At 38.3% G+C, this 15555-nt stretch overlaps 1 protein-coding gene across 1 annotated transcript in view; it reads right to left on the minus strand.

Moving 5' to 3' along the window:
• Positions 1–10833: 10833 nt before the first annotated feature.
• LOC134820227 (lipoxygenase homology domain-containing protein 1-like) overlaps positions 10834–15555 on the minus strand; it is a 42393-nt gene continuing 37671 nt past the window's right edge. Inside the window, 10 exon segments of the mRNA XM_063830448.1 lie at positions 10834–11779; positions 11781–12125; positions 12127–12863; positions 13191–13398; positions 13600–13709; positions 14001–14172; positions 14290–14488; positions 14596–14692; positions 14895–15012; positions 15218–15495. Coding sequence (XP_063686518.1) covers positions 11534–11779; positions 11781–12125; positions 12127–12863; positions 13191–13398; positions 13600–13709; positions 14001–14172; positions 14290–14488; positions 14596–14692; positions 14895–15012; positions 15218–15495 — 2510 coding nt within the window. The 3' untranslated portion in view covers positions 10834–11533.

Here is a 15555-nt window from a genome sequence, read left to right on the forward strand (position 1 = left end):
ATGCAGCTATTGTAGCATTCTTAGAATTTTGATGTGGGGAAACTTTAAAACTTTGTCGTTATGGTCAAATAAAATCCATATTTTCTACAATACGGAGCTAAATGATAAAATAAATTTGAACGAATGAATTAAATTTTCTCGAATAAAGCTTGCATCTCTATTTCTCAACGGATTTCCAGTCAATTATAATTCAAAGGCTGCAATAATTTTAACAAAGTATCTGTAAGATAAGGTCTTATCTATTCAGTACTATTTTTTAACTGATGAGAAATAACATAATTATTATCATTATTCCAAATTATTCATTGCATTTGTTGCGTTCTTCTTTTTTAACTGTATGCTGTTTGTTGGTAATTTTAGAGCATGATTGACGTGCTTTGTTGGTCAATTTTACTATATCAGTAAAGACGATTTAAACATGTATTTCGAAAGCTCCTGCTAAAACAAACTTTCCGTATCACTTATATGTTTTAAATAATCCCCCTCTAGCTTTATCAGTTGGTTTAATTTTCTTATCTTATAATGGCTCACTGACCTGACGTTATGTCATTAATATTGTGCAGTATCAAATGTGTTTTAACTCGTACAATTAATTTCTTTATTTAACGTTTCGTGTTCAAATTGTATTATAGAACACTATTTTAGTTCATGGCTCAGTGTTTAGTATGACATTCAAAGATTTAAAATCACGCTTTGGTATTTAACTGTACATTCCTTTGCTTCTTTCGAGCTTCTACCTACATGTGTCTTTTACGCTGCGCATTACTTGTATCCGCGTAATGTAAGGTGAAGAGGAGGTTATTTTCACAGCCATCTTAACTTATTGAACTATCACTACTCATACTGTTACTTCAATCTGATAACATTCCATAGTCAGTCTAATCTAATACACTGAAATTACCTGCATAGCTGAAATAGTTTATTCAACAGCAAGGCCAAATTTAAGATCAGTTTAGCCTTTGAAAGTTAATAACTGCTTTCCTCGTTTCTATTCTTAACCTCATGAATTTAAAACAAACAATTTGCAAAACCAATCTCTTGCAGGGTTGTTGCCATAGGTTATCTCACGGATTCCTGGCCATGGTGGAGGAGCATGTATATTTCAACACTGTCAATATCACGTGACCTAGGGCCTGACACAGGTTTCAACTTACTAGTAGCAGAGTGAAACACGATTAGTTTCCATTTTAAATAGGGGCATAGGACATAAGGGCGGTACTTTGTTAGAAGGTGTAGCCACTTCACACCCTGGCTCCATGATACGAAGAGTTTTATTTAATTCTAGATGATAAGATCGGATATAATGTTTTCTTCATAATTTATGAATACAAATATTATTAATAATCGGATAAAAAATAGTTACCATGATAATGGGCGCCATATCTAATAACGTTTACTAATGTTTATTGTTCAATAATTTTATAATAACCTTGTTGCAGTCGATCCTACATATTAAACTGTGCCTTTCTATACGTTAAAATTGCACAGAGTGTTATATTCCATTTTGTGGTTTTAGTAAAATCCAAAAACACCTGTCACTTAGGCGATATAGGTTAAAAACCCTGAAATGTTAAGCGATAGAGGTTTAAAACCCTGAAATGTTAAGTGATCGCTTGGAAAATTGTTTGAATTTGGTCTTATATCAGCTTATTATCTAGCTCGTGTAGATCGTTTTAATAATTATTGCGGTATCGTTCTCATATTATTTAGACAATTTGCCCTGTAGGACTAGGACTATCGAGACAAATTGCATACCAAGATGATCTCGATGCAGAATGACTATACTAAGGACCTTGTGTAGTAAAAAATTGTGTATACGAAGTACATACTCAACTCCACTCTGCATACTCAACTCCACTCTGCATACTTAACCCCACTCTGCTTACTCAACTCCACTTTGCATACTCAACTCCACTCCGCATACTCAACTCCACTCTGCATACTCAACTCCACTCTGCAAACTCAACTCCACTCTGCATACTCAACTCCACTCTGCATACTCAAATCCACTCTGCAAACTCAACTCCACTCTGCTTACTCAACTCCACTCTGCATACTCAACTCCACTCTGCATACTCAACTCCACTCTGCATACTCAACTACAATCTGCATACTCAACTCCACTCTGCATACTCAACTCCACTCTGCATACTCAACGCCACTCTGCTTACTCAACTCCACTCTGCATACTCAACTCCACTCTGCATACTCAACTCCACTCTGCATACTCAACATCACTCTGCATACTCAACTCCACTCTGCATACTCAACTCCACTCTGCAAACTCAACTCCACTCTGCTTACTCAACTCCACTCTGCATACTCAACTCCACTCTGCATACTCAACTCCACTCTGCATACTCAACTCCACTCTGCATACTCAACTCCACTCTGCATACTCAACTCCACTCTGCATACTCAACGCCACTCTGCTTACTCAACTCCACTTTGCATACTCAACTCCACTCCGCATACTCAACTCCACTCTGCATACTCAACTCCACTCTGCAAACTCAACTCCACTCTGCATACTCAACTCCACTCTGCATACTCAAATCCACTCTGCAAACTCAACTCCACTCTGCTTACTCAACTCCACTCTGCATACTCAACTCCACTCTGCATACTCAACTCCACTCTGCATACTCAACTCCACTCTGCATACTCAACTCCACTCTGCATACTCAACTCCACTCTGCATACTCAACTCCACTCTGCATACTCAACTCCACTCTACATACTCAACTCCACTCTGTATACTCAACTCTGCTACTAGATAAGAGTAACTGTAGCATGATATATTCGTAAATTGTAATTCTTCAAAAATTCAGCAAGCTAGGTTTCCTCACGAAAAATACTTAACACAATAAGAAATTACCAATATTATGCCTATCCAGATGAAGGAGGTGGAAGTCAGGCCACTCCGAAAGAGAGTTATCCTGACTCTATTTATACCTCTGACTATATCAGCTGGATTCCTCAGAGTGATACCCCTAGCTATCCTCGTCCCTGGCTCGATGGAAATGAACATGACCTGCACTGAAGTTGCATTCCTGGTGGCCGTCCATCCTTTAGCCACCATACCAGCCACAATGATTTACCCTCTTATAAGTGGGTGGAAGTCCAGCATATATATTCTTACTGTCGGGACAATTGGAATGCTGGGATTTTCTTCATTCACGTATGCTCCACTTGCTGGTAGATTGGGATACTTCTATATCGGCCTTATTGGTCGTTCATTGACTGGGGCAGCTGACGCTTTGAGTAGCATCAAGATTGGTGTTGGTTGGACTATAATTTTGGACGGGGATCTCGCAAAATCCTCCGCGGCATGGGAAGTGTTATCTAATATGGGCAAGGGCATAGGTTGCTACATTGGGACATTGCTGTCTACTCATTTTGGTTTTCCCGTGACAATGGGCATAGCAGGGGTCTCATGGTTTCTACTCTCAGTCCTGTTTGCCTTAATTTATCCTCAGAAAGATGAGGAGTTTGTCCCATTGATAAAGGATTCAGCGAGCAAGTGCAAGAAAGAGGAAACTTTGGCAGAGCAGTATCAGCGTCACTTCTCTTTGGACACTCTTGTCTATGGATGGGTTCCCATGCTGAGTATTGGGGCGTGCATTGTGTTTGTGGAGTCTATTCTGGTACAGTTTTACATAGAAGAATACAATAAGACCATTGATTGGGGCGGGAAAGTGATAGGAATAGGATCATCAATTTATACAATCTCTACATTCGTTACAGGGCCCATTGGAGTGCGATTTCGTGCCCTACAATATTTATACCTAATTTGTGGCCTGGCCGGTGTGGGCTTTCTGCTACTGTTTCTTGGACCACTTATCTCAGTTCCTAATGTAGCAGACATCACTGTATCTGCAGTTGCTTTTTGTGCAATTCTAGTGTGCAGTAGCGCAATTCAGTTTGCCTCTCTATCATATACTGCTCAGATACTGAGTAGAAGTGCTGAGACGGATGTGGCCATGTCAACTGCTATGAATGTTTGGAACAATGGGTATAACTTAGGTGCTGTTCTGGGACCAATCTTTGCTTTGAATCTTCATAGGCTTTCTTTCTTGGAAGACTACAAAACAGTTTTTGCGATAGGAACTCCTTTCTTTATTTTCTCAAGTTTAACTGTTCTCATAAAACTACTTCATCAGAAATTTGGACAGGAAGCTAAATACCCACATAGTGATTCAGGGGACAATTCTATCAATCATGATGATAAATGATTATTGTTTGTAAAGAAAAAACAAGAAGACCAAAACTACACGGGTATGGGTAACCAGACCAGACTGGGACCAAAATATTGACACTGAAAGCTGCAAGCTTATTTTCGACTTTTTCACCACTATGGAATGAAAATGTTTCTGTTACAATTTGATTGCTGATGTAATTTCATTTTTGTTTTGGTTTCCTTTTATATTATTACATATGATTATGGAGTTTTTTAATCCATGTTTATCTATAAAATAGTTTTCAAATTTCAATCTGTTTTTCATTTCGTTTATCTTGCATGATTCATCAGAATCAAGTCAAAAACAATAACAGCATTAACTATCTAAGCTAATGTTCAGAGTATAATATGTCCGGGTCCATACATAATGCTCATGCTGTACTAATAGGTATTTTAGTTGTAACGGGAGGCAAAATGTATAATAGTAGAGGGAAAAGGATTTGTAGATGTGACATCATTTTCATCTGCACATGCTTGTCTAAATAGAAGGTTGATTGGAAGACTTCAAAATTATTATTATCATACTTCAATACAGAATGTTCATAATTGATAATAATTTAACACTTATAAAATTAAAATAAGTGTTAGATTTTTTGAGGGAGAAAACGATTTGCCCAAAAAAGCCGCGTTATAACGAGTTGCATTTCCATTATGCATTAGCTTTGGCCGGTGATTAAGCGGGGGAAAACAATTTTCGTGTGATCGGTTATCTTTTCACTAATACTAATAGTAATCAAATTCGAACAATAAAACATAAAACCTGACCTGTTGTGTGGACAGAGACAATTAGCTTGGCGAACCGAATCGTTACCCCTTTCCCCAACCCTTATCTTAGCACTAGCCACTACACACTAGCCCTAACCCTGGGTCTAACCTTAAAATTAATCCTAACTGTAAACTTTACTATAACTATAACCTTCACCTACCCATGTGCCCACACGTACTAGTACTACTAGTACTATAATACTATTACTACGCGTACGTGACGCGTTAATTGTTTCACAAGAGCTCTGGTTATATATATTATGTGGATTATAGAACAAACCATAACCCCATCCCTAACAGAAACACGAACACTATAAGTATTACTATACCTAGAGCCACAGGCACTAGCAGTTATTAAGCGTCAGGGATTCGGTCCGCTTACCAATAATGAATAAAAACGACTTGGATTAACATCAAAATAAAAATGTTTTGGATTCATGCTCGCTACCGCGTACCCACGTAGCACTGGCAGTTTACCGTTACGGCATAATTCGCTCACACTGGGTATCATTATGCCTTGTGTAGCTTTTAGAGCGTTCATATAAAACCAAAGACCCAGTTGTAATTGTATCATGGTGTCGGTTAAAATGAAAGTAATTACTGTCTACAAAGCTTGCTTAAAATTGAATGTCCATTATTTTGATTTTTGTTATTGTCATGTGAGTATTAGTAAGCAATGATTCTACTTGCCACAACAAAGAAAAAACCTTAAACCTTTTGTTTGCAGTTAACGGGTGATACTCGTAAAATATTTGTTCCAAGACCGTCGACGAGTCCAACTCGGCGCGCGTCTTGGTAGGTTATACTTATACTTATAAACCTACAAGTTTGCAGTTGCGATGCTCAGTGCTTATATTATGTATAAAATATACCTGAACAATTGACAATGCATTGTAATGTAATCCCTTTGTTAATGTCACCCGTCTTGTTATGTTGGCGTTACCCAGTTTTCCTTCGCATATAGCCCTGTTTTAAGAACAAAGAAACTCTCACACATCACTTAAAGTTAAAGTTTAACGTCTTTTAAACATTCTGATACACAGTATGACAATTAATTACCTCAACTGTTCACTTTTTGGTCTTTGACATTGACATGACAAAACTGTTGATCATGGTGCATTATGTATGGACCCGGACATATTATACTCTGAACATTAGCTTAGATAATTAATGCTGTTATTGTTTTTGACTCGATTCTGATGAATCATGCAAGATAAACGAAATGAAAAACAGATTGAAATTTGAAAACTATTTTATAGATATAATGGATTAACAAACTTCATAATCATATGTAATAAAAGGAAACCATAACAAAAATGAAATCACATTTACATCAGCAATCAAATTGTAACATAAATATTTTTATTCCATAGTGGTGAAAAAGTCGAAAATAAGCTTGCAGCTTTCAGTGTCAATATTTTGGTCCCAGTCTGGTCTGGTTACCCATACCCGTGTAGTTTTGGTATTCTTGTTTGTTCTTTTCAACAATAATCATTTATCATCATGATTGATAGAATTGTCCCCTGAATCACTATGTGGGTATTTAGCTTCCTGTCCAAATTTCTGATAAAGTAGTTTTACGAGAACAGTTAAACTTGAGAAAATAAAGAAAGGAGTTCCTATCGCAAAAACTGTTTTGTAGTCTTCCAAGAAAGAAAGCCTATGAAGATTCAAAGCAAAGATTGGTCCCAGAACAGCACCTGCATTATACCCCATGTTCCATACATTCATAGCAGTTGACATGGCCACATCCGTCTCAGCACTTCTACTCAGTATCTGAGCAGTATATGATAGAGAGGCAAACTGAATTGCGCTACTGCACACTAGAATTGCAGCAAAAGCAACTGCAGATACAGTGATGTCTGCTACATTAGGGACTGAGATAAGTGGTCCAAGAAACAGTAGCAGAAAGCCCACACCGGCCAGGCCACAAATTAGGTATAAATATTGTAGGGCACGAAATCGCACTCCAATGGGCCCTGTAACGAATGTAGAGATTGTATAGATTGATGATCCTATTCCTATCACTTTCCCGCCCCAATCAATGGTCTTATTGTATTCTTCTATGTAGAACTGTACCAGAATAGACTCCACAAACACAATGCACGCCCCAATACTCAGCATGGGAACCCATCCATAGACAAGAGTGTCCAAAGTGAAGTGACGCTGATACTGCTCTGCCAAAGTTTCCTCTTTCTTGCACTTGCTCGCTGAATCCTTTATCAATGGGACAAACTCCTCATCTTTCTGAGGATAAATTAAGGCAAACAGGACTGAGAGTAGAAACCATGAGACCCCTGCTATGCCCATTGTCACGGGAAAACCAAAATGAGTAGACAGCAATGTCCCAATGTAGCAACCTATGGCCTTGCCCATATTAGATAACACTTCCCATGCCGCGGAGGATTTTGCGAGATCCCTGTCCAAAATTATAGTCCAACCAACACCAATCTTGATGCTATTCAAAGCGTCAGCTGCCCCAGTCAATGAACGACCAATAAGGCCGATGTAGAAGTATCCCAATCTACCAGCAAGTGGAGCATATGTGAATGAAGAAAATCCCAGCATTCCAATTATCCCGACAGTAAGAATATATATGCTGGACTTCCATCCACTTATAAGAGGGTAAATCATTGTGGCTGGTATGGTGGCTAAAGGATGGGCGGCCACCAGGAATGCAACTTCAGTGCAGGTCATGTTCATTTCCACCGAGCCAGGGACGAGGATAGCTGGGGGTATCATTCTGAGGAATCCATTTGATATAGTCAGAGGTATAAATAGAGTCAGGATAGCTCTCTTGCGGAGTGGTCTGACTTCCACCTCCTTCATCTGGATAGGCATAATATTGGTAATTTCTTATTGTGTTAAGTATTTTTCGTGAGGAAACCTAGCAGAATGGAGTTGAGTATGCAGAGTGGAGTTGAGTATACGGAGTGGAGTTGAGTATGCAGAGTGGATTTGAGTATGCAGAGTGGAGTTGAGTATGCATAATGGAGTTGAGTATGCAGAGTGGAGTTGAGTATGCAGAGTGGCGTTGAGTATGCAGAGTGGAGTTGAGTATGCAGAGTGGAGTTGAGTATGCAGAGTGGAGTTGAGTATGCATAGTGGAGTTGAGTAAGCAGAGTGGAGTTGAGTATGCAGAGTGGAGTTGAGTATGCAGAGTGGAGTTGAGTAAGCAGAGTGGAGTTGAGTATGCAGAGTGGAGTTGAGTATGCAGAGTGGAGTTGAGTATACGGAGTGGAGTTGAGTGTGCAGAGTAGAGTTGAGTATGCAGAGTGGATTTGAGTATGCATAGTGGAGTTGAGTAAGCAGAGTGGCGTTGAGTATGCAGAGTGGAGTTGAGTATGCAGAGTTGAGTTGAGTATGCAGAGTGGAGTTGAGTATGCAGAGTGGAGTTGAGTATGCAGAGTGGAGTTGAGCATGCAGAGTGGAGTTGAGTAAGCAGAGTGGAGTTGAGTATGCAGAGTGGAGTTGAGTATGTAGATTGGAGTTGAGTATGCAGAGTGGAGTTGAGTATTAATACTTTCAACACTACTATATAACAAATAATTTGAGATTATGTGACTGATTAAATGCTGAAGATAAAAGAAATATATTCATTTTGCTAAGATTATTTTGCGTTTCATTGCTCAACAGCTGTTCGAAGGATCAAATTTAAGAAGAAGGAGTTGAGTATGCACTTCGTATACACAATTTTTGACAACACAAGGTCCTTAGTATTCTGCATCGAGATCATCTAGGTATGCAATTTGTCTCGATAGTCCTATAGTCCTACAGGGCAAAATGTCTAAATAATATGAGAACGATACCGTAATGATTATTAAAACGATCTACACGAGCTAGAATAAGCTGATATAAGACCAAATTCAAACAATTTTCCAAGCTATCACTTAACATTTCAGGGTTTTTAACCTCTATCACTTAACATTTCAGGGTTTTTAACCTCTATCGCTTAACATTTCAGGGTTTTTAACCTCTATCGCCTAAGTGACAGGGGTGTTTCTGGATTTTACTGAAACCACAAAATGGAATATAACAATCTGTGAACCTTTACTGAAACCACAAAATGGAATATAACACTCTGTGCACCTTGACAATTTTAACGTATAGAAAGGCACAGTATAATATGTAGGATCGACTGCAACAAGGTTATTATAAAATTATTGAACAATAAACATTAGTAAACGTTATTAGATATGGCGCCCATTATCATGGTAATTACTTTTTTATCCGATTATTAATTATATTTTTATTCATAAATTATGAAGAAAACATTATATCCGTATGTGCCAGGCCCCAGGTCACGTGATATTGACAGTGTCGAAATATACATGCTCCTCCAGCATGGCCAGGAATCCGTGAGATAACCTATGGCAACAACCCTGCAAGAATTGGTTTTGCAAATTATTTGTTTCAAATTCATGAGGTTAAGAATAAAAACGAAGAAAGCAGTTATTAACTTTCAAAGGCTAAACTGATCTTAAATTTGGCCTTGCTGTTGAATAAACTATTTCAGCTATGCAGGTAATTTCAGCGTATTAGATTAGACTGACTATGGAATGTTATCAGATTGAAGTAACAGTATGAGTAGTGATAGTTCAATAAGTTAAGATGGCTGTGAAAATAACCTCCTCTTCACCTTACATTACGCGGATAAAAGTAATGTGCAGCGTAAAAGACACATGTAGAAGCTCGAAAGAAGCAGAGGAATGTTCAGTTAAATACCAAAGCGTGATTGTAAATCTTTGAATGTCATACTAAACACTGAGCCATGAACTAAAATAGTGTTCTATAATACAGTTTTAACACGAAACGTTAAATAAATAAATAAATTGTACGAGTTAAATCACATTTGATACTGCACAATATTAATGACATAACGTCAGGTCAGTGAGCCATTATAAGATAAGAAAATTAAACCAACTGATAAAGCTAGAGGGGGATTATTTAAAACATATAAGTGATACGAAAAGTTTGTTTTAGCAGGAGCTTTCAAAATACATGTGTAAATCGTCTTTACTGATATAGTAAAATTTACCAACAAAACACGTCAATCATGCTCTAGAATTACCAACAAACAGCATAAAGTTAAAAAAGAAGAACACAACAAATGCAATGAATAATTTGGAATAATGATAATAATTATGTTATTCCTCATCAGTTAAAAAATAGTACTGAATAGATAAGACCTTATCTTACGGCTACTTTGTTAAAATGATTGCAGCCTTTGAATTATAATTAACTGGAAATCCGCTTAGAAATAGAGATGCAAGCTTTATTCGAGAAAATTTAATTCATTCGTTCAAATCTATTTTATCATCTAGCTCCGTATTGTAGAAAATATGGATTTTATTTGACCATAACGACAAAGTTTTAAAGTTTCCCCACATTAAAATTCTAAGAATGCTACAATAGCCATGCATTTCCTTTTTATGCAACCCTGCTAAAAATTGTCCTCAACAAAGGGTAAATTTTTGGCTAATTTTCAGCGTTAAAAAAATGGCTACTGATAAGTCCCTGACATACTACTTTGGTCAATTTTACTTTATCAGTTGGTTTAATTTTTCTTATCTTATAATGGCTCACCGACCTGACGTTATGTCATTAATATTGTGGGGTATAAAATGTGATTTAACTCTTACGTTTACAACAAACAGCATAAAAACGCTGAAAATGTTGGTTAATCATATGAGCGAGTTAGCTTATAGTTAAGCCCTAATTCATTAATTGGGAGAAGGAAATGGCCGCGGTAAATCGGGGTTTTCCTGTACATCACTGTATATCAATTATACAAGGGATTATCGTAAAAAATAAAAGTCGGCTTAGCATTAAGATACAAATAAAAAATACATTAAGATCACATTATTCTACATACAGTTAAAACAAAACCATGCATACATTCCATTTACGTTATTCTTTGTATTTCTGTAGCAAAAGAGCTGATCAAAATGTTATATAGCAAAGTTTCCCTTTAATTGAGTACTTGCAACTTACATTTACTCTTTTTCATTAGCAACAAAAAATTAATGCATGGACGAAATGGCTTGCCCACTGGTGGGAGTTTTGTAAATTTCATTCCAAAATGAAAGAATATTCAATCATTAGAAACTCAAATTCACCTCACCTTGCCTCCCAACGAGAAGCCATGTTTAAAACTGTATCATATGATCATGATTACAACTTACATTATTAAGGTTCAAGATCTTCATTATTCAAACGGATGAAATTAAAACAGCTTAAATATAACCTCTAGCTGGATCTGCCACAATGACGTATTCAACGACAAATTTCTAGAAGTTTCGTCGAATGTACGGACACTAAATTTAACACTCAACAGCGAGAGCAGGAACATTAACAAGAGGTTTAGAGTTCCTACCAGCCTGAAAATAGCGTTGTGATTCAGCTTGTCCAGACCTAAGATAACGATAGTGTAGTCTTTGTCTGATATAAGTGGAGTGTGTTCTTGATATTGCGAGCTTTATTACATGTAGTCTGTTCCATATCTGAGTTATAAGATACTAATAAAGTCTACTCTTCCAGAATGGGCCGGTCATCTGGTCCCTGAAGTTCACTACCCTCCACCTTCCTTCCCTCTGGCCATAGAACTCTGAAAAGTTCTTTGTTGCCTTTCTTCTTATCTATCCACTGATTACAGGGGAATGTGTACTTATCACCTGATGTGACGTTAGTAACGACCACGTGATCCAAGCACCAGCTAGCACCTAGACCCGAGTTATCGTGTTCTATCCTCATCTTCACTATCTTTCCCAGGTCAGGCCATCTCCAGATCGAATGAAGACATCTCGTTTCTCTCGAACAGGTTTTTACCAGATCCAACCAGAGCTTGTTTCCCACTGTCTCCTGTGTTTCCGTATAGGATGACGAAAATATTCGCATCCGTCCCGGCTGCAAACTTGTCTGCTGTTTTAACATCCACATGATAAGTGGTGAGAGACGGAGTGGCGGCAGAGGATGCTGCTGGAGCTGACCTGATTCTGGCTGGGTGATCAGGGTTAACAGGTTGCGAGGACGTAGCTGCCAACTTCCGGTAACTTTTCCTACCTGGAGTTCCAGGTAGAGATAACCAGTGATTACACACAAACACATGCTCCGTCTCACCACCCTGGTGATCTGTTTACTGTCACCTGGTGCAGGTGACACTGTTTGATGGCGTCCTTCCCGACATCAACACCTTCTCTCGGAGACAGACCCACTCTGAGGTGAGTGATGTCACCTAGATCAGCACACTCGAAGAAGAACAGGTCATTGGTGGATTTGTCGAAGAACCTTCCCGCGTTATTCTTCAATTGAAACTTGTCAGACGAACCAGATTTGCCTTCCAGGGATACCCAAATATTATGGTTAGTTCCAGCATCCTTCTTGTTTGAAACGCTAATAATAATCTCATATCCTTCCTTCACCTCGACTACTTCTTCAGGAAGATTATCACACATCAAGTCTCGAGACAAGTTTTTATCGTCCTTCCTGCTCGACAACCACTTATTGCACGTGAATATAAAGTCCTGGCTTGAACTTGTATCCACCACTGTAACCTTGGCCAGGTGCCAACTAGCTGATATTGTCGAGTCGTCATGCCAGATTCTGACCCGTTTTATGGTACCTAAGGAAAGGAGAGAGAACTCGAACTCATCTGTGTTGTTACGCTCGAATTTGTTGGTGTTGGTGGAGCTGTTCTTGAGTGCCAGAGTTCCGGAGTCCCCTGAATCTCCGTACAGAATGGTGGACACGTTAGCATCCGTCCCACAGGCAAATAGGTCGGAGGTTTGTACCGATATTTTGTACAAGACCTTATCAGTGTTCACATCCTCGCTTTGAACTGGAACGTCGACAGATCCACCTGAAATATTGCAGTGATAATTTAAGGGCGATAGTTTGAGGGCTCACTGTTTATTTGAACTATTTTCTCAATTAAAAATAACTACACAATGGAAAGCTCTTATAGATATACCCTGATTTTTGTGTTGCCAAACTTTTGTTTGGAACCAATATTTCAAGGAGAAAATTTATAAAGAGGAAAATATAGAAAGAGGAAAAAAAAGCGTACTAAATTTTCTATCAATAAAATGATATACCTTATTTCCATAATCCACAACTTTAAAACCTAGGTGAATATAATAATCAATATTATTATTATTAATATTCAATGGTATACTTTATTTATTACCTTTCTCAATCCACTCAGTATTAGCGAAAATGAATTCTTCTCCAGAATCACTGTTCTTCAAAGTGATCTTGTCGAAAAGCCAGTTATTTCCACGGTCAGCGACTTCAGCTCTTATTCTGGTTAAAGCCCCCATGTCGGGCAATTCTATCGGAACGTTCACTGTCATGGCACGCATAAACCGGACTCCATTGTTGCTAGATATTGTAATCTGAAAACACGGTCAGGTCATATTAACACCTGGGCTCCATTTCAATAATGAAGGGTATTGAAGCAATGGTGAAAAATAAAAAGTTGGTGACGTTTATATATAATTTATATAATGTTTTATAATGTTTAACAAAAAGTTGGAACGTTTTAGCGTGGTTAAATATTTGCCGCAATTAAAACTTGTCCAGCAAAGCAAATATACCGGTTCAGATGACCCTTTCTCTCCAAAAACTTTGACGATAACATCGGTATCAGTACCAGCTTTTGCCACATCAGCCGTAGAAACTATCATAACGTGCGGTATCTTACTTCCTGGAATTGTGGAGTTTGTGATGTTCCTTGAAGGATAAAATATGGGATTTGAGAAGGAAAATCTGAGTTCTGTTAGCCACGCTTTTATTAAAGTTTGTAAGGCCACCACATATTATGTGAATATGTCATATTCTGATTACATAAAGCAAATCTATCATTGTATCTATTCGAAAACAATGATCAGAATCGTAGGTAGGTAAGACAATACAAATTCCTAAAACTAACGAATCTATGAATGAATAAAATATACCAAACCCCTAAGTTATTGAATTTATAACTTAGAAAACCTACCAAATTCCTGGACGGAGGAAGGAATGAACTCCACCACTAGTTTCCTGTCTCCTCTATCTTTAGCCAACCAGCGCTGACACGGGAAATGGTACCGGGCCCCAGTGGTCGGTATCGTGACGTTGATGGTCGAGATAAACCACCCTTCGCTCGCCAGGACCCCGTTGTGCCCAATCTGATTGACAATTATTTATCAGATCAGATCAGCAAACTTGACCCGAAATACTAAAATAGAAAGGTGGAACATTTAGATGATTCTGATTAAAGCCTTGGAAGATGAACAAAACGTTACCACAATGCTGGTGATATCCCCGATATCCTGGCTCTCCACCTCGAACTCCTGAACCCTGGCAGGAACAAACTCCTCCTCCCCGTCCGTGTGGTACAGACTCAGTTCCTCAGAGCTCTCCTCACCCGACTTTAGGACTATGTAGGCGTCAGCGTCCGTTCCCATGTCCGACTCTGGTCCTGTCTCTATTGTAACTAAAAATCTGGAAGTGGCATGTGTGTTATAAACAGGCAGTGGATGAAAAAAACAAGCCGTTATAACTATAAGTCTTTCAGTTGTAAAATAAATTTAGTTTTGAAAATAACGAACTTTATATTGGTAGAGTCGGTCTGTGGAGCCTCCTCAGTAATGTTCTCGTTTATAGTTTTGCCATCAACTTCCTTCAAGGTGATTCCCTTCTTCGTTCCTGGAATATAAACAAAAATAGTGAAAAGTTCACATCTTAGTGTGCCTATCAATAGCATAATTTCCTTTTTAGATTCAACGAAGCGTTGATTTTGAATTTGCAAAAAGAGAAAGAAAGAATATTACGAAAAATGCATAGTCCACATTCCATAATTGAACAAATATTACTATACATATACTGTATATAGCAGATGTTTGGATACCTTTTTCAGCTGCTTCAACCTGCTCCATGGTCATGCCCTTAGGGTAGAGGGTCCTCTTAATCTTCTTATCTCCTTTAGACTTGGAGAACCACTGTTCACAAGGGAAACTACTCTCGGTCTGACGATAAAATAGGTTAGCCCTTCATTACACATTATCTTACAAATTGTGATAATTTGACTCATCACAGAAAATATTAAGCTAGATTTATTGTTATTGTTATTACCTTACAAGAGACAGCTGGGTTAGTGTAGTTACAAACTAATAGTTGATTTAAGTTAATTCTTAATTAATTAATTTAAACGTTAATGAATGAATATCTCACATTATTGGTGTCAACGACGGTGACACTCTCCACAAACCAGTCAGCTCCCATGTTAGCATCATCCTCCCTCACCACAATCTTATAAATCTGCCCCAACTCCACACAGTCCACAGTGAAGGTGTCCACCTGGTTCCTCTGGAACTTGTCCATGTTCTCGCTCTTGGACAGTTGTCTCTCTCCGCTGTCTCCAAGGGTGCCGTGTAGACTGATGTAACAGTTCGCGTCCGTTCCAGCTCCGAACTTGTCTCCAGTCAGCACTTTTATTGTGTATGATTCGTCTGGAGTGAGTTTGTTTCAAAGAAATTATACTAGCCCAAGGTAAGAAGGTGGAAAATTTT

This window comes from Bolinopsis microptera, chromosome 8, assembly GCF_026151205.1.
Source record: "Bolinopsis microptera isolate Bmic1 chromosome 8, MBARI_Bmic_1.0, whole genome shotgun sequence".
NCBI classification, from domain to species: domain Eukaryota; kingdom Metazoa; phylum Ctenophora; class Tentaculata; order Lobata; family Bolinopsidae; genus Bolinopsis; species Bolinopsis microptera.